Source organism: Balaenoptera ricei, chromosome 12, assembly GCF_028023285.1.
Source record: "Balaenoptera ricei isolate mBalRic1 chromosome 12, mBalRic1.hap2, whole genome shotgun sequence".
Taxonomy (NCBI): domain Eukaryota; kingdom Metazoa; phylum Chordata; class Mammalia; order Artiodactyla; family Balaenopteridae; genus Balaenoptera; species Balaenoptera ricei.
The window spans coordinates 79837981-79856453 of record NC_082650.1 but is presented as its reverse complement, the minus strand read 5'-3'; the positions used below and the strand labels follow the sequence as shown (position 1 = coordinate 79856453).

Sequence of the window (18473 nt, the reverse complement as noted above, 5' to 3'; positions counted from 1 at the left end):
TTGGACTTTGGCCCCCAGCTTAGCAGTGGGCTCTGGGTCAGTGACTTCCCAGCTGCAACGGTGGCTGGGAACACGGGGCTTTCACCGTCTAGTCTTCACAGGAGAGGTAGTGAATAGCTTGGGGTAACTAGTCTATCGCCTGCCATTTGCATCCTCTTTATGAGAATATAATGCCTAGTGAGTCCAACAGTGTGGTATTAGTTAAAGAATTTGCCATGGAACGATAGATCTTCGAGGTACCCTACTCAATTGCTTGGAAGTTCCTGTGTCTTTGCCCCAGAAAAGATCATCAGACCTTTCTTCCCTTTTTATTTGGAAGGAGGAGTTGTCTTCGGGCCCCCTACCCCTCCAGGTCTAGTCCAGCCCCTCCTCTGTAAGTCTTATCAAGTTATAAGAAAATCTGTCCTCTCTGTCCTCTTTCCTCTGACTGCCTTTGACTTTTTCCTTGTGACAGACATAAAAGGCCTTAATCAGCCTTACATCTGCCTCAAGTCAGAAGAAAGAAAACTGTGTATTTGAAGTGTGAAAGGTGAAATGAAGAAGTGTTACATCCAATACCTAAAGCCTTTGAAAGCTCTATGAAGTTACTTTATATTTTTTGCAGAAGGCCACATCTAGGGCAAAGAAAGAAAAGTTAACATGCTTGAACGAATGAAACAATTGAGCAGTGCCTATTACTGTTTAGCTCTTTTCTTATTTAATCCTCCCAATAAACCTGTGAAAAAAGATCGTGGGTCCATTTCACAGATTTGGAAACTAAGGCCAAAAGAGAAGCTTAGTAATATCTCCAAGGCTACTCGACTGACAGGGCCAGGGTTAAAACCAGGACAGTCTAACTCTAAAATACATACTTCTCTTTTTTTCCAGTTTTTCTTGTTGTCTGCCATCTGTGCTTTGTCTTTTTTTTTTTTTTTAATTGAAGTATAGTTGATTTACAATGTTGTGTTAGTTTCAGGTGTACAGCAAAGTGACTCAAGATATACATATGTGTGTGTGTGTGTGTGTGTGTGTATATATATATGTATTATATATATAATATGTATGTATTCTTTTTCAGATTCTTTTCCCATATAGGTTATTACAAAATATTGAGTGGAGTTCCCTGTGCTGTACAGTAGGTCCTTGCTGTTTACGTATTTTACATATAGATGTATGTATATGTTACTTCATAATTTATCCCTCCCCGCCACCTTTTCCTTTCCCCTTTGGCAACTGTAAGTTTTCTATGTCTGAGTCTCTTTCTGTTTTGTATACACATAAGTTCATTTGTATCATTTTTTTTAGATTCCACATATAAATGATATCATAAGATATTTGTCTCTGTTTGACTTACTTCACTTAGTATGATAATCTCTAGATCCATCCATGTTGCTGCAAATGGCATTATTTCATTCTTCTTTTGTGCTTTGTCTTTACACTTGCTTTCCCACAATTGCTCACATTAAATCTCAGTTAGAAAAAAAAACAAGCCCTATCTTATTCAAATTGATAATGTCTTTATTTACTAGTGACTCCCAAGGTCCCAGGGTACAGCCTCCGCTGTGTTCACCCCGGAATTCAAACATGATTAGACACGTCTGGAAGCGTCTGGAAGAATCTGGCAGGGGCTGCTTAATTACATAAGTTAACTGGCAGCCTTCTGGGTAAGAACTAGTCCTACGCGAAGAGAGAGTGGAGAAGTGCAAGTTTACTTGCACTCAGTGCCTGAGAATAGGGGGTAAGTGTAAGTCAAGTGCAGTAGAATTTAGTTAGCCTGGCCTCTGATCCAGTCCCTAGGGATTGCTGGAGTCAGGAGGTTGCCAGTGAAAGCTACCAGCGTCTTCACTAAGATTCGCATGGGTCACTGAGTGTTCATGCTACATCAGCAGATTCAGCAGCACGAGCCCAGACAGCTTATCACCAGGGCCGGTGCGTCAGGGCTTGGGTCTTCAGCAGATCTGGGTCCTGCAGGGCCCTGGAGTTGAAAGGGTTAAGTTTTATTGTCTTAGTCTATTTGGGCTGCTGTAAGAAAATACCACAGGCTGGGTGACTCAGAAACAACAGGGATTTCTCACAGTTCTGGAGGCTGGAAGTCCAAGGTCAGGGTGCCAGCATGGTTGGGTGCTGGGGAAACCCCAATTCTGGGTAGCAGACTGCAGTCTTTCGGCTGTGTCCTCACATTGTGGACGGGAGCAAGAGAGCTCCTGGGCCTCTTTCATAAGAACACTCCACCCTCATCACTTAATTACGTCCCATTAACCTCACCTTCTGATGCCATCACCTTGGGGGGTAGGTTTCAACATAGGGGTTTTGGGGTGACACGTTCAGGCCATAGCACTTAACCAATGCAGTGGCCGAGAAGGCTGCTTCGGAGCACATGTGGGGAGCTCACTTCAGAGCTCCTGGAAATATCGGGGGGAAAGTGGTAGGGGGTGATAGAATTCTATGGTAGCAGTTGGAAGCAGGGTCGGGGAAGTACCAACATAGTTGCTTGATTTTCAGTTATCAATTTGCAAATATATCAACAATCTCATAAAAAAACACTTGGGCAAAACAAAATACTACATTATGCACTTGCAGTTTTAAAAATTAACTGACAATAGCATTTATTTACACATAGAATCACATCCAACTTCCTACTTCAATGTCAGTGTCAATTTTAGAAGGGAAGCCTTTTTCACATTCGGGGTCCAAAGATTCTTCGGAATTATTTAGTGTGTTTACTGTTTCATGTAACATCCTAGACACACTCCTTTTTAAATTCATACAGCTTTAGTATTCACTGAGAAATATTGGTGTTTGATCTACTTTCCTGTTTGCCTAAGCTTCAGTTTTACATTTGTTCCTAAATTAAATTATCAATTTAGTTTGATCTCTCGAATATCACCTGGAAAACTTTGATGTTCAGCACTGGGGTAATAATTCTTGAATCATCCACTCAGTTAATATTTTCTGAGAGCCTCCTGTACGCCAGGCCCCGTGCTTACGGAGCTGACATTCTGGAGCAAGAGGTGAGCATAAAAACAAGTAAACAGATAAATAAAATTGTAATAAATTTAACTAAGAAAACTTCAGCTTAGGTGGCAAGAGAGGGCTCTCCAAGGGGGTGGTACTTGAGGTATCTCATCCTCATGATGGAAGAATCTGCACTGCTGTGACACTAGTCCTCGTACTTGTGAAAATCCTGGCTGTTCATTAACAACCGTTTACTGAGTGTCTGTACCGTGCCAGATACCGTTCTAGACCCGAGGGATCCAGCAGTGAACAGAACAGCAGACAAAAGTCCCCTGCCCTTGTGGAATTTATGTTCTAGTAGGACGAGGTGGACAAACAAATGTGTAAAACAACAGTATGTCAGACGCTAAGTGCTATGGTAAAATAAAGCATTGAAAGGGAATAGGGAGTTTTGGGGGAGAGAGGCTGGTAAAAGTGTAAAATCACATAGGCAGGGAAGGCCTCACTGAGAAAGTGAGCTTTGAGCCGGAAATGAAGATCTGTGATCTAGCGTAGAGTTGGCAAACTTTTTCTGAAAAGGGCAGCTGTTAAATACTTTAGGCTTTGGGAACGGTACAGCCTCTGTTACAATGGCTCAATTATGCTAATTTCTCTGGGACGAAAGCATCCAGGGAGAATATGTAAATGAAAGGATGTAGTTGTCTTCCAATGCAACTTTACTTATGGACACTGAAATTTGTATCTCATAGAATTTTTATATGTCATGAAATACTGTTATTCTTTTGATTTTTTTTTCCCCCCAACCATTTAAAAAGATAAAGACTATATTTGGCTGTGGGCCATAAAAACACAGTTAGTGGGCTAGAATTGGCCTGTGGGCCTCCCTGCGATAGAGCCCAAGAGATTTAACAGTGTCCGTCCCCTTAATTGCTTTGAATGACGTGTAATGGTGTACGTTGGAAAGATAAGGTGGAATGCAACTCATGCTTTTGCAGATATCTGCCTGTTTTAGGTCCAACAACTTTGCTGTTGCTTCACAAAGAAAAGAATGAAAATTCATCTGTTTATCCAGTGACAGATCCTCATTTCACTTATATGAAATGTATGTCTTACAGCTTTTATTTCTAGGCTCTGCTGTGCAATAATAGCTTTTATTTTCAATCCATCATACTACAGTATTGCCGAAGGCATTTTATGTCGCAATTAAGAGTTTTCCAAGTAGCATTGCATTGGGTTGCAAGCTCTAGAAAAGTTGCTAAAAAGTGGCTTAACTAATCAGGGGTCTGTTTGTCTAACACAGAAGGTTTAGAGTGGGCTGCACAAGACTCGTGTGGCAGCTGTAAGATGTCATCAAGAACCCAGGTTCCTGTCATCCTGCTTGACCGCCGCCATTCTTGCATATGGTGTTGGTTTTCACAATTGCCAAATGCGTTCTGCACCTCCGGGCACCACGGGTGCATTTCTGCAAGAGAGAAGGGAGAGAAGAGTGACCAAGTGCAAAATGGGCTTCGTCTTTTCATTCATTAGGTGGAGCCTTCCCAAGGAGCAGCTGCCTCACATCTCACTGGCCAGCACTGTGTTCTGTGATCACCCCTAGCTGCAGAGGAGTTGGGTCAACAAGGTTTTGTAGCTGAGCACATTGCTTTCTAAAACAAAATCAGGCTTCGGTTATTAAGAAAGAAAGGGAGATGGGCTGCTGGATAAATAGCGTTATCTGCCATGGCTTCTAAGTGTGTTTGAAGAAAAAAAAAAAACAGTCACATGAGTTACAGGTGCCGTCACCCATGGCTAAATTGACATGGGTGAAGGCCTTGACTGTCGCCCCACAATTTACTTCTCTTCCACAAATTTCTCTCCCCAAACTTCTTTTGATATTGATTGCAAGGTGCGTTTTGTTTCAGAACGGTTGAAACGTAAATAAAACTCTTTGTGTCAAGGAAGTGACGGTATATGTTATTGTTATCTGAACCCTGGGTTTTTGCCAGCCTGTGTGCAGTGCCCTTGACGGCTTCCTCTTGCCACGAGGGAAGCCCTTCCGTTACCTACGACCCCGGCTTCTCCCAGTCCCACCTCCTGCGCTGGTCTGTCCCTGACGCACATCCCTGGGCTTCCACAGTTCCAGCCGCGTTCACCTGGGAAATCTCAAAACAGCCTTGCTGCCATGACTCATCTTCCTTTCTGAGGCTAATGTCACAAACATCCCCTTGAAACTTCCTTCTCTGGAGTACAGTTTCTCCCCTTTGTTTATTTGGGTGACCTGCTATTGTATTAATTTTCTGTGGCCTTAGCTCTTTTTTTTTTTTTTTTTTAATTTTTAAAAATTTTGAACATGTGCTAAATTTATTTCTAGACTTCAACAAAAGCAAAGCAAAATATGAGAATTTGATTCACCTTGTCTCAAAAAAGTGAACGTTCCCCTGACACTGCATTCTGAAAGATTTTTTTTTTAATGTGATGTCAAATAACAAATTCAGCAATAATAATTAAGACATTATACAGCACTGTTATGTGCCAGGCAATAAATATTGTAAGCTACACATAATTTATCTATAACCCTCACAATAATCCAATGAAGCAGGTAACACTATTATTCCCATTTTAAAGATGGAAAGACTGAGGCATAGAGAGATTAAGTAGCTTGCTCAAACTCACCCAGTAAATAAGTGGGGGGAACAAGGATTTGTAGCTCTTTTTTTTTTTCTTTTCTTTTTAATCATCTGGCCTTTCTTCTAAGTGTAAGCAGTCAGGGAGGCCAGCAAGTAACAAAACGCTCCAAGTCCAGCTTCATGTCCTGCTGATTTATACGAAATGCCCCTGGTCTCTGCGGCCATGGACTACTGCCCCCCTCCAGGTTGTTTTCTATGGGAGGCTTTCTTTCTCTCTTAAATTTCTTCTCTTTAATCTTTTGAATGTTGACACATTCACACTTTTCCAAAAGGTTTACACACACAGAGTGAAAACTCTTGCTCTCACTTTGTCCCCATCCCCCAGTTCCCACCCACCCCCGAGGCAACCGCTTTTGTTAGTTTCTTATATAAACCTTCAAGCATTTTTCTAAAAAATGAAAATACAAGTAAATACAGAAGTGTTCCTATTTTTCTCCATTTTTTTTTTTTTAATGTGCCTAGTCTATATTACAGTTCTGCTCTTTTTTTCCCCCATGTATACGTCTTGGAGACCTTTTCATAGCAGTGTTAACAGTACTTACGGAATTTCTGCTTTTTTCTTCTTAAGCTGCATAGTATTAAAGTGATCTCTTTGAAACACAAAGCTGGTCGTGCCTCTCCTGCTTTCCTCTTAAAATACAGATATAATTACTTACATTTCGCTCCTCACGCTATCATCAGCCATCACCAGTGTTGGTGAGGAACTGTCCTTTGCTTCCTGAGCCTTGATAGGGTATAATGATGCATTTGAATTTTTCTCTTAAAACAGCGACCATTTTTTCCCAGTTTTATTAAGATATCGACATACAACACTTGTATAAGTTTAAGGTGTACAGCATAATGATTTGATGTATGTATATATTGTGAATTGATTACCACAATTAGTTTAGTTAACATCCATCACCTTACGTCATTTGAATTTTAATATTCTACGATGTAACTTTCAAATATTGGCTATATGGAGGAGGGGTGTTGAGACATGGACACTCTGAGACATTGCTAACAGTAATGTAAATTGAGGTGGCCTTGATGAGAGACAGTTTTACCCTGAGTCCTTCAGGAGTCTGAGAAATGTCTCTGCCCTTTCGCCTGGGTTTCATTCACAGGGCTTTGTCCTGAAGTAGTCTTGAGCGATACCATCAGAGATACATGAAGATGTTCACTACGTGATATTATTTCTAGTGGTGAAACCTACAAGCATGCTAAGTATTCAACAATAGAGTAATAGTTAACTGTACATCTACAGGATGGAATTGCCAGGAAGATATTAAAATTCATGCTTCTGAAAAATTTTTAATGACAGAGGGCAGTGCTCATGATATATTTATTGTTCAGTGAAAGGGGCAAGGTGCAGTTTTTTACCAGGTGTGATCGTGTGAAAGGAAAGACCAGGTGAGCTGTAGGGGATTATATAGTCCAGCAATAAATACCCTGTGTGTGTGTGTGTGTGTGTGTGTGTGTGTGTGTGTGTGTGTATGTGTGTCCCTATGTGTTTAGGGCCAGGAGGTGGGGGGGAGTAGAGAAGCTGTGTACGTGTCTTGATTTATCCTCATATTGAGCCTTTAAGTACCCGCATTTTGGGGTCATGGTGGATATTTCTGTACATCATATATGGAAAACCAAGGTTTGACTATGGATAAGTCTCATTTTTGATCATGCTCCTGAACAATTGAAATGTGCTGGGTATGTAGAGCTCCAAATATGGATATTCAATCCAGACCCTTTCCTCTATTTAAATTTTGGCAGTGGCTGTCTGGATAGTAGGATTGTAGGTAACTTTTTGTTTGCTTTACAAAGGCCAGTGGGGACCCACTAAAGAAGGATTTTAGGACACTGACATGATTGTCTTGATAAGAACACACACTAAGACTTGGATCAAAATAGGTGAACGGGGCTTCCCTGGTGGCGCAGTGGTTGAGAATCTGCCTGCCAACGCAGGGGACACGGGTTCGAGCCCTGGTCTGGGAGGATCCCATGTGCCGCGGAGCAACTGGGCCCGTGAGCCACAACTACTGAGCCTGCGCGTCTGGAGCCTGTGCTCCGCAACAAGAGAGGCCGCGATAGTGAGAGGCCCTTGCACCGCGATGAAGAGTGGCCCCCACTTGCCACAACTAGAGAGAGCCCTCGCACAGAAACGAAGACCCAACACAGCCATAAATAAATAAATACAATTTAAAAAAAAAAAAAAAATAGGTGAACGCTTTCAACCTCAGGGTCGATAAACTCTACCTGGTCGAGTTGTAAGGGGAAATTAAGTAGGATGGATGATACTTTTTTGCACACTGAAGTTACAAAATAATATATATATTCTGAAATTCTATGAGTGAGGAGAAAAAGTTAACTTTTTCAGACATGAGAAATGGCTTAATTCAAGAAATGGAGATAATGTCATTTTCAACTTGGATTTACAACCATACAGTAATTCTCTCCTTTTATAATATTATTGAGCTTAAAAGATGTCCTTTCTTGCCAGCCTTTTATTTCTGTCCATACTAACTATGCCATCTCGTCATTAGTCATTCATAGACTTGAACCCAGTGATCAGAGACGCATGTCACTGAGGCTTTTGGGGGGGAGTTGGATTAGGGTGGGGTGGAGGGGATTGGCTGGGGCAATCAGTCTGTGAAAGTTTGTTCTTCAGCATTTTATTTTCTTTGTCCAGAGGTCTTTCTAGCTGCTTCACTTCTCAAAATGATTCTTTTCTTTGGCCATTATAACATTTACTTCACCGCTTAGGTTTGTTTTTTATGCGGGTTTCCCAGGATCGTTTAGAAAAAGCACACTTGTTTTCTCATGTTTTACATGCTGTGGTTAAGATACTGAATACTGTCACCGCATCTCAATGAGTTAATACGTACCTTCAGTTAAGAAGATTGGTAACATTTGGAAAACCTGCACATATGTTTGCAGCTCTTTAAGAGCATACCTGACCCCTAGTGACTGGAGGAGGAAACATGAAACGTCAGGGGAACAAGAAGGGTTAAGAAAGAGAGTTCAGAGTAGGATGGAGCTTGTTGTTTACTCTCACCTTGGAAGTGGAGAACATTTTACTCTTGTGAGTGGATGAAAGGATGCTTTCATGACAGTGGCTACAGCTGTGGAATATCTTCTGAAAGAGGCTGGTGAGGGGAATAAAAATATCACCGCTCCCAGGAATCCATGAAGTGTGGACATCTCGATGGGCTCTCTGTGGTTTGCAATTGGTTGGGGACAGAGAGGGCTTTCGTGACTGTAAATGTCAACTTCTGGGGGGGTGGGAGTGGGTAGTTCTGGCCCCCCTGAGAACGAAGTGCATCTCCCACCTCAGACCTCGTCTGTCCCTCCCAGACCGTCGGAGTTGTGCCCCAGAATCCTTGGAGAAATCACTGTGTCAGCACTTGCTGAGACGTCTGCTGGATCACCAGGGAGTGGGCAGTGCGTGCCGTCTGCAAAAATCACCTCTTTTTTTTTTGGCTCAGCGGCCTCTGGCAATGAGCTGTCAAATCTAGTTCAAATTGGAAATATTTCCACTTGGTTTTGGAGGAGCATTTCTCCTTATGTGTTTGTCTTCTCTCTGCAGATAAAGAAGAAGCAGCAGGATGTGGTTAGATTTCTGGAAGCCAACAAGATAGAGTTTGAGGAGGTGGACATCACGATGTCAGAAGAGCAGAGGCAGTGGATGTACAAGAACATTCCCCCGGAGAAGAAGCCTGCTCAGGGCAACCCTCTGCCGCCTCAGATATTTAACGGTGACCGGTACTGTGGAGTAAGTGTCAAATGATTGTTATCGCATCATTTCCTTGCCTGATTCAAAACAGAGTCAACTGGAGTGCAGTTGGGTTTTTTTCAACGCAGACTAACCTCCTTACCTAGTACCTGGTCAGTTCCACAGGGCTAACAGAGGGTGAATTCGAGAGGGCGTTTGAGTCCAAGGTCACAGACTATGTCTTCCTGTTTGCTTTGGGAAAAGGGGGTGGGAAGGGAAGCGGCGTATGTGTGTGTTTACTGTGTTCTACATTTTAAAACGTATTCTTTTATTAATACATTTGGGGGGGCAGAGGGGAAGAGGTAATTATTCTTTTTTAAAAAAAATTAATTAATTTATTTATTTATTTATTTTTGGCTGTGTTGGGTCTTCGTTTCTGTGCGAGGGCTTTCTCCAGTTGCGGCAAGCGGGGGCCACTCTTCATCGCGGTGCGCGGGCCTCTCACTATCGCGGCCTCTCTTGTTGCGGAGCACAAGCTCCAGATGCGCAGGCTCAGTAGTTGTGGCTCACGGGCCCAGCTGCTCCGCGGCATGTGGGATCTTCCCAGACCAGGGTGCGCGAACCCGCGTTCCCTGCATTAGCAGGCAGACTCTCAACCACTGCGCCACCAGGGAAGCCCCGAGGTAATTATTCTTGCATCTTTATCTCTCTATAGTGTAAAAAACTGCTCATGGCTGATGATAAACCGGAGTTTCACTTTTTTATGATCATGAGCCAGATGGATCATTATGAACAACTAAAATACATCAGATGCCTTCCTGCTGTACATGGCATTGAGAAGATGAAGGCACTTTCGACTAATTGTTTTCCTTCTCACTTCTTAGGTTAAGAAAAAAAAAATTGAGAAATGTCTCTCTAATGAGTAGTTAGGATTTGCTTTCTGCCGTAGCTTTAAGTATGTGAGTCAGTGTTTATCTCGAGACCTGAACTGCGGTTCTTTAAGGATGGCCAGGAGAAGGGGAAGGGGCTACAGGGCGGAGGTGCTCAAGGTGAAATAAATAACTGGGTGGTCGTTAGGGTGGAGAAAAGGGATAACAGTGCTTTTGGAGGCTAGAAAGGAAACAGTTCTCCAAGAACATGAGGGAGAATGAGATACTGAAACATAAAGCCATAAAGATTGTGCCCAGCGTTTTTCCATGTCATGAAGAGAAAACCGAACCTGGCACTGGACACAGATTTGAGTTCTAGTACTACTTTATGTCGGCTTGACACCTTTGGAAAGTCACTTATCTCTTTATATCTCAATGTTCTCACCTTTAGCAAAGGACGATAATATCTATCTTACTTCCCAGGATATCTGTCACTGTTTCTAAAGTACTCCTAAAACTCTATACCCACCCAAACTACCATTCAGCTGTAAGACCAGAATAAAGGCGTTTTCACAGCCGCAAAGTCTGAGGAACAGAGAACCGATGGATTTTTGTTTTAAGTTTTCTAGCACTGTTCGACTCATAGCTTTATTTTGAACCGTACAGTTTACACACATTTTCATCTATTATCTTATTTTGGTCTGCAGGCACAAAAGGACATTTTCTAGACTCTGTAATCATGAATGGGATACATTCTTGGTTACCATATACTTTCCCTGATACGAGATCATGATGTAAAAAAATTCCACAAAAATAATAACCTTTATTCTTACGTAATAATGCAGCTTATTTCTTGTCGATGCTGCCTCTGCAGACACTGAGGTTTGACCAACCTCTGCTCTTGACTTCCCTCTCCATTTCTCTACCCACTTCCTGCATACATGGTTCAGGGCTGTTGACATCTCCTAAGTTTATTTTATTTATTTATTTTTTATTTATGGCTGTGTTGGGTCTTCGTTTCTGTGCGAGGGCTTTCTCTAGTTGTGGCAAGTGGGGGTCACTCCTCATCGCGGTGCGCAGGCCTCTCATTATTGCGGCCTCTCTTGTTGCAGAGCACAGGCTCCAGACGCGCAGGCTCAGTAATTGTGGCTCACGGGCCCACCTGCTCCGCGGCATGTGGAATCCTCCCAGCCCAGGGCTCGAGCCCGTGTCCCCTGCATTGGCAGGCAGATTCTCAACCACTGCGCCACCAGGGAAGCCCTCCTAAGTTTATTTTAAAAGTGGAGTTGTTGCTGGGTTTTTTTTTTAATCCTTGTTGTTTCATAGCCCTCTCAAGAGGAAGGAGGCAGAGACATCTTCACTCTATCACCATAAAAGCAAAAGTCTTCAGAGCCCTTTGAGTAGAGGAATGTATTCAATGAATAAAAAAGAACGTGATGTGAAATAAAGTTAATTCCTTCCCTTTATTTTCACCTCTTTATGACTTTCTACATCTCTGTGTATCTTTGCCCTATAGAGGCTATGGAAGTTTTTTCAGGTAGACTGTCTGGGAGCTGGCTAGAGGCTTCCCTATTGATTAAACTGTGCCAGATAAATGGCTGCTTGAGCAGTGTCAGTCCCATGGCCGTTGCGACAGCAGTGCTGGTGTATTCATTCTGTCTTTATAGTCTGTTCTGGCAGGAGTTCTGAAGACAGCGTCTGCTCTTATCAAGGTCAAATAAATTCGACTTTGACAAAAGCAAAAGCACTTGAGGGCAATGAACCATGACCTCAAGCATCCCACCTTGCATCGCCCGGTAATAGTTTATGAGTGGCCGTATCTGGTTGGATAACCTGTGGAAACCCGCCATATTGCAAGTGACAGGATCCAGTAAGCATGAAGGTTCTCCTGTTTCCCGGAATTGGCTGGAAACTTATGACTTTGTTTTAAACTGGATGAGCTAGGCATGTGAGACATACACAGCTGCCAAGCTGCTTGCTAACCAGTGTGGACAGCTGCCTTCTCTCTCTCCTTTAGCACGTGAAAATCCTGCCTACTGGGAGGAATTCCCCACCGAATGGAAGCTCCCTGGCACGTCCAATCAGTTCTTCCCACCCCAGATTTGGACACTGAGGAAATGATGCCAAAACACAGCGTCAGTTGGAGGTGGCTCAGTGAGTGTCCAGGGGTGATGGGGCCAGGCAGAGCCTGGTGTCTGGACACCATGTGGCTGGTGTCCTAAGGAGGCTGATCCGGGGGTGTGGCCTAGGTGTGTTCTTAGTTTCCCAGACACGGAAGTTCCTCCTGTTTTCTAAACTGGTCCTCCGGGCTTAACGTGGATTCTGTGAGCTCCCCGCTCTACCTTCATACATTCTTTTCCTTTGAAGTTGCCAGTGTCTATTTCAGTTGTTTGTAGGCAAGAACGCTTATTGGGGCACACTGGTTGTTCTTGGTGTTTCCCTGAAGTGTCCTACCATAAGCACGATTCTTCTCTGGAAATGGGTTCCTAGAGGCCAGCATCCCAACGCCTAGGCTCTTCTCATTTTAGAAAGCTCAGATCCTCATGTTCAAGGTTTAAGCTCTGTTCTCTCTCTCTGTGGTACTGGCATGTGTGGAATGCACCAGAAATAAAAACACACATATCTACACAAAAGGAAAACATTTCCTCCCATTTCTTTTCTCCCTCCCCATTCAGAAGAAAAAAAAAAAAATTTGGATTTCTTTATATTTTTTCTTATTTTTTATTGAAATTTTTTTATTGTGGTAAAAATATATATCATAAAATTTATCGTCTTAACCACTATTAAGTGTACGGTTGAGTAATGTTAAGTGTATTCACATTGCTGTAAAACAGGTCCGCAGAACTTTTTCATCTTGCCAGGACTGAGACTCTATACCCATTAAGTAACTCCTGTTTGTCCCCTCCCCCCACCCCCCGATAACCATCGTTCTACTTTCTATATCTATGAATTTGACTACTTTAGAGACCTCATAAAAGTGAAATCATGTAGTATTTGTCCTTTGTTTTCTTTGTTTTGTTTTGTTTTGTTTTTGTTTTTTGGCCACGCCATGAGGCATTCGGGATCTTAGTTCCCCAACCAGGGATCGAACCCGTGCCCCCTGCAGTGGAAGCGTGGAGTCTTAACCACTGGACCGCCAGGGGAGTCCCAGTATTTGTCCTTTGTGACTATCTTACTTCACTTAGTATCATGCCCTCAAGGTTCATCCATCTTGTATGTTTTAGTCCATTAAGGCGCTATAACAAAATACCACAGACTGGGTAGCTTACAAACAATAGAAATTTATTTCTCAGAGTTAAGTCCAAGATCAGGGTTACACTAGGATTGGGTTCTGATGAAGGCCCTCTTCTAGGTTGCAGACTGCCAACTTCCTGTAGTATCCTCACGTGGTGAAGGGGGCAAGGGAGCTCTCTCAGACCTCTTTTTGTTTTTTTTGGCTGCGTTGGGTCTTCATTGCTGTGCACGGGGTTTCTCTAGTTGCAGCGAGCAGGGGCTACTCACTGTGGTGGCTTCTCTTGTTGCAGAGCACGGGCTCTAGGCACATGGGCTTCAGTAGTTGTGGCTCACGGGCTCAGTAGTTGTGGCGCACTGGCTTAGTTGCTCCGCGGCATGTGGGATCTTCCTGGACCAGGGATCGAACCCGTGTCCCCTGCATTGGCAGGTGGATTCTTAATCACGGTGCCACCAGGGAAGTCCCAGACCTCTTTTATAAAAGACATTAATCTCATCCATGAGGACTCTGCTATCATGACCTCCTCCCCTCCCAAAGGTCTTTGGGCATCAGCATTTCAATGTATGAATTTTGGGGGGATACAAACATCTAGCGTATAGCATTGAAGCATGTGACAAGATTTCCTTCCTTTTTAAGATCTCCATTGTATGTATATATCACATTTTGTTTTTCTACTCATCCATTGATGGACTCTGGGTTGCTTCTACCCCTTGGCAATTGTGAATAGTGCTACTATGAACGTGAGTTTGCAAATATCTCTTCAAGATCCTGTTTTCAGTTCTTGGGGATATGTACATATTAGTGGGATTGCTACATCATATGCTAGTTCTACTGTTAATTTTTTGAGGAACTGCTGTACTGTTTTCCATAGTGGTTACACCATTTTATAATCCCATCAATAGTGTACAAGAGTTCTAACTTCTCCACATCCCTGCCAACACTTGTTATTTTCTGTTTTTGTTTTGTTTTGAGAGTAGCCATGCTAATGGGCGTGAGGTGATATCTCACTGTGGCTTTGATTTGCATTTCTTTGATGATTAGCGTTGTTGAGCTTGTATATGATCTTTGGAGAAATGTCTGTTCAAGTCCTTTGCCCAGTTTTCAATTGGGTTATTTGGCTTTTTGCTGTTGAGTTGTAAGAGTTCTTTGTATATTCTGAATACTAATCTCTTATCAGATACGTATTTTGCAGGTATTTTCTCCCATTCTTAGGTTGCCTTTCACTCTGTTGATTATATCTTTTGATGAACAAGAGTTTTTAAGTTTAATGTAGTCCCATTTGTCTGTCTTTGTTTTTGTTGCCTGTGCTTTTGAAGTCATATCCAGGAAATCATTACTTGCCAAATACAGTGTCATGAAGCTTTTCCCCTATGTTTTCTTATAGCAATTTTGTAGTTTGGGGTGTTAGGTTTAGGTCTTTAGTTCATTTTTAGTTAATTTTTGTGTATGGTATAAGATAAGGGTCCAACTTCATTCTTTTGAGTGTGGATATCTAGGTTTCCTGTTACCGTTTGTTGATGAGACGGTGCTTTCCCCATTGAGTGGTCTTGGCACCTTTGTTCAAGATCATTTGACCATATATGTGAGGGTTTATATTTTTTTGGACTCTCTATTCTGTTACACTGGTCTGTGCCAGTACCACAGTTTTTATTACTGTCGCTTTGTAATATGTTTTGAAATTAGGAAGTATGATTTCTTTAACTTTGTCCTTCTTCAAACTTGTTTTGGCTGTTTGAGGTCCCTTGAGATTCTGTATGAATTTTAGGAGTTTTTTTTTTTTTTCTCTTTCTGCAAAAAATGCCATTAGGATTTTGATAGGGAATATGTTGTATCTTTAGATTGCTTTGGGTAGCATTGACATCATAACAATATTAAGTCTTCCAATCTATGAACATGGGTGTCTTTTCATTTTTTGTGTCCCCGTTCATTTCTTTCAGCAATGTTCTGTAGTTTTTAGTGTACAAGTCTTTTACCACCTTGGTTAGGTTTATTCCTAAGTTTTGTGGGCGTTTTTGGTGCTTTCGTAAATAGAATTATTTTCCTAATTTCCTTTTCCAATTGTGTATTATTAGTGTATACAGACACAAGTGATTTTTTTTTTTAATTTATTTATTTTTGGCTGTGTTGGGTCTTCGTTTCTGTGCGAGGGCTCTCTCTAGTTGCGGCAAGCGGGGGCCACTCTTCATCGCGGTGCGCGGGCCTCTCACTGTCGCGGCCTCTCTTGTTGCGGAGCACAGGCTCCAGACGCGCAGGCTCAGTAATTGTGGCTCACGGGCTTAGTTGCTCCGCGGCATGTGGGATCTTCCCAGACCAGGGCTCGAACCCGTGTCCCCTGCATTGGCAGGCAGATTCTCAACCACTGCGCCCCCAGGGAAGCCCCCACAAGTGATTTTTATGTGTTGTTTTTTTGTCCTGCAACTTTGCTGAATGAATTTATTAATTCTTTCATTTTATTAAAAAAAAAAAAAACTTGTAGTTAGAAATGGGAATGCAGCCAAATTTTATTTGACTGGGGTCACACTAACCAGTTTGTGTATTTGCCATCAAGGGGGAAGAACACAATGACCATTCAGATAATCAAGATGATCTGGTGCATGTTTGGCCAAGGATGCCGATACTTAGAAGTGGGCTCTGGGTGAAGGTGGGGCGAGAGGTGAAGTGAGGTAGCATGTGTGGCTGGAGCTACTCATGTAAAGTCCTGTCTAATGAAGAGAGGACAGTTCAGCTGAGAGACAGAGGGCAGACTTTTATAGAAAAATAACCATTTGATTATTTTCCATGAGGCAACTTATAAAATTACTTATGTTTTAAAACTATTGAATTACTTTTTTTTGCACTTTTAGATGATACTTGTAGAATGTTAAATTTGTACCCAAGCATTGGGTGTATTGCTAGCCAAATAAGATTCCATTAAAGCTATTGACTCGTTTTGTTTAAGTAATGATTTGGGGGCCAGCTATGACAGCCTTTCCCCATATTACCTCGGTTAATGGAGCCTGAAAGTAGACGGCAGACAGGTTAAGACTAATCTTCACGAGGCACAGAAAAGCTAAATGACCAGCAGTGGTTCTTTGTGGAGTATCCTCTCCTTTTCTTTCTTAGGTATGAAAGGAAACAAGGAGGTGTGTTAGCATTTTCTAACCATTGGTAGAGGTTCAGAAGCACACCACAAGTATACCTAAATGTATGCAATTGTATTGTTCCCAAGTGCAGTGTTTATGTAAGACTCTTGAGAAGATTGTCTCTGGATAATATATTTTAAGTGTGTTTGGGAATCTTTTGTGAAGCTGAAGAACCACCTCCCTTAATTATTAGTTTTACAGATCCCTGCCTCATACATATAATTTTATTTTTAACAAGATTACACACACAACACACACACACATACGTACACATACCCTTGGTATCTGCAGGGGATTGGTTCCAGGACTCTCCACGGCTACCAAAATTCACAAATGATCATACTGTATATACCATTCTGTGCCCTGCTTTGTTCTCCCAACAAAAATAGCTTCCATGTCATTGTAAACTAATTTTGTAGAGGTTGCCTCTTATTTCCCTGGGTGGATTATTAGAACTAACTTAATCATCACCCACCTATGTTGAAGTCCAACTGTCTGCAGTAATTAATAGAACTTTGTTTAGAGTCCATAAGAAAAATAAAAAGGAAAGTTAAAGTCCAAAATTTTCATTATCCACAGGAGATGTGGTCTGTCTCTAAAGTAGGGATGTTATTTATGTAGGTTCAAGGCAAAGTCCTGAAAGTCACCCCACACCCATTCTCCTCATCTCAATACTCCCCTGGTTACCAAATCCTGTAATTTTTACCTCCTACGTAATTCTGCCCTGTTTCTCTTTCAAAGCTCAATTCAAACGAGCCTTGCTATTGACTCTCTCTAATTAACTAGGACTCTGGTTATTCCTCCCCCTCCCCCATGCCCGGCAAACCTGTGTGTCCTTACTCCTATTATGACCTTTAGTTCACAGAATTTTTTTTCATGTCTTTGTCTTCAGCTGGTCTCTGAGTTCCTTGCACTCACCCTCAGCAGGCTACGTGGCATATTTATCTTACTATCTGGTGCCTATCAGAAAGCTGGGAACACAGAACATAGTTAACAAAAATCGGTTCTAGAAGTGGGTGAATAGCTCCACATATTTTCAGCCAAGCAGGTAGCTAACCCATTCTGTTGGGTCTCGCCTTGTCAAGGTTCTGAGCGTTTCCATTCAGGTTTATTAATAACACTCAAAGCCAGATCTCTCAAAAGCAAGCTTATTGAACCTTCTTCTAAATTTTACAATGAAATCTCTTTGGTAAATCACCTCTATTAGAAGCTTGCCTACCCCACAGGTAGAATTTTCTCAGGAAACTTGTGATCTGAATTTGAAAATGTGTATTCCAAGGTTTTCTGTCTAAAAGATCAGTTATCTAATCAAGGAGAATCTTCTCCTTCAGATGTTTTACTGTACGTGATCTCATGCGGCATCCTCACAGATACTAGGAAAGGGTGGTGGGGAAGGGAGATATCACTTCTCTTTATCGCTGATTGCCGGATGCCGAGAAGCATAGCAATTTAATTAGATATTCTTTGCAGTCTTATCTCTTCTATATAACCCTAGTTTTTATTCTTCTGTCTATAAATGTTTCATCTCCCATTTTCACCTTACTGAGATGTTTGTCTCAGTATTCTACAGTGATGAATCCCTGGGACATGTCTTTCATGAAAGCTGTGGTTTGTGCTCTGAATATTGAAATATTCAATATTTCAGCATTCGTCCAGACAATTTCAGGGCACCACCCCAATTGCGTGTTTAGCAGTGTATCTTAACTAATATCCAAACTGGCGGTTCCCCTTTTGTTAAAATTTTCCTCTTTTCTGAGCCTTACACAGTTTTACGTTAATGAAAAGAAAACAAAACTGTTAAAACACTAAGGCCATGTTAATATCAGTGTTAAGACAATAAAGTCTGTTGACTGGGAGGGTCCAAAGTAAACAGTCAGTCTCCCCCAGATTCCCAAGATGTAGCCTCTTTCATGAGTTTCTGCTTTGTGGTTTTAAGTTATCACCACTCTGTGTTTCATAGACCAA

General features: G+C 42.0%; 1 protein-coding gene across 1 annotated transcript in view; it reads left to right on the top strand.

The window, feature by feature from the left end:
• Positions 1 to 18473, top strand: part of SH3BGRL2 (SH3 domain binding glutamate rich protein like 2) — a 55965-nt gene that overhangs the window by 23689 nt on the left and 13803 nt on the right. The window contains exon 2 of the mRNA XM_059941751.1: positions 9160 to 9345. Coding sequence (XP_059797734.1) covers positions 9160 to 9345 — 186 coding nt within the window. The remainder of the gene's footprint in view (positions 1 to 9159; positions 9346 to 18473) is intronic.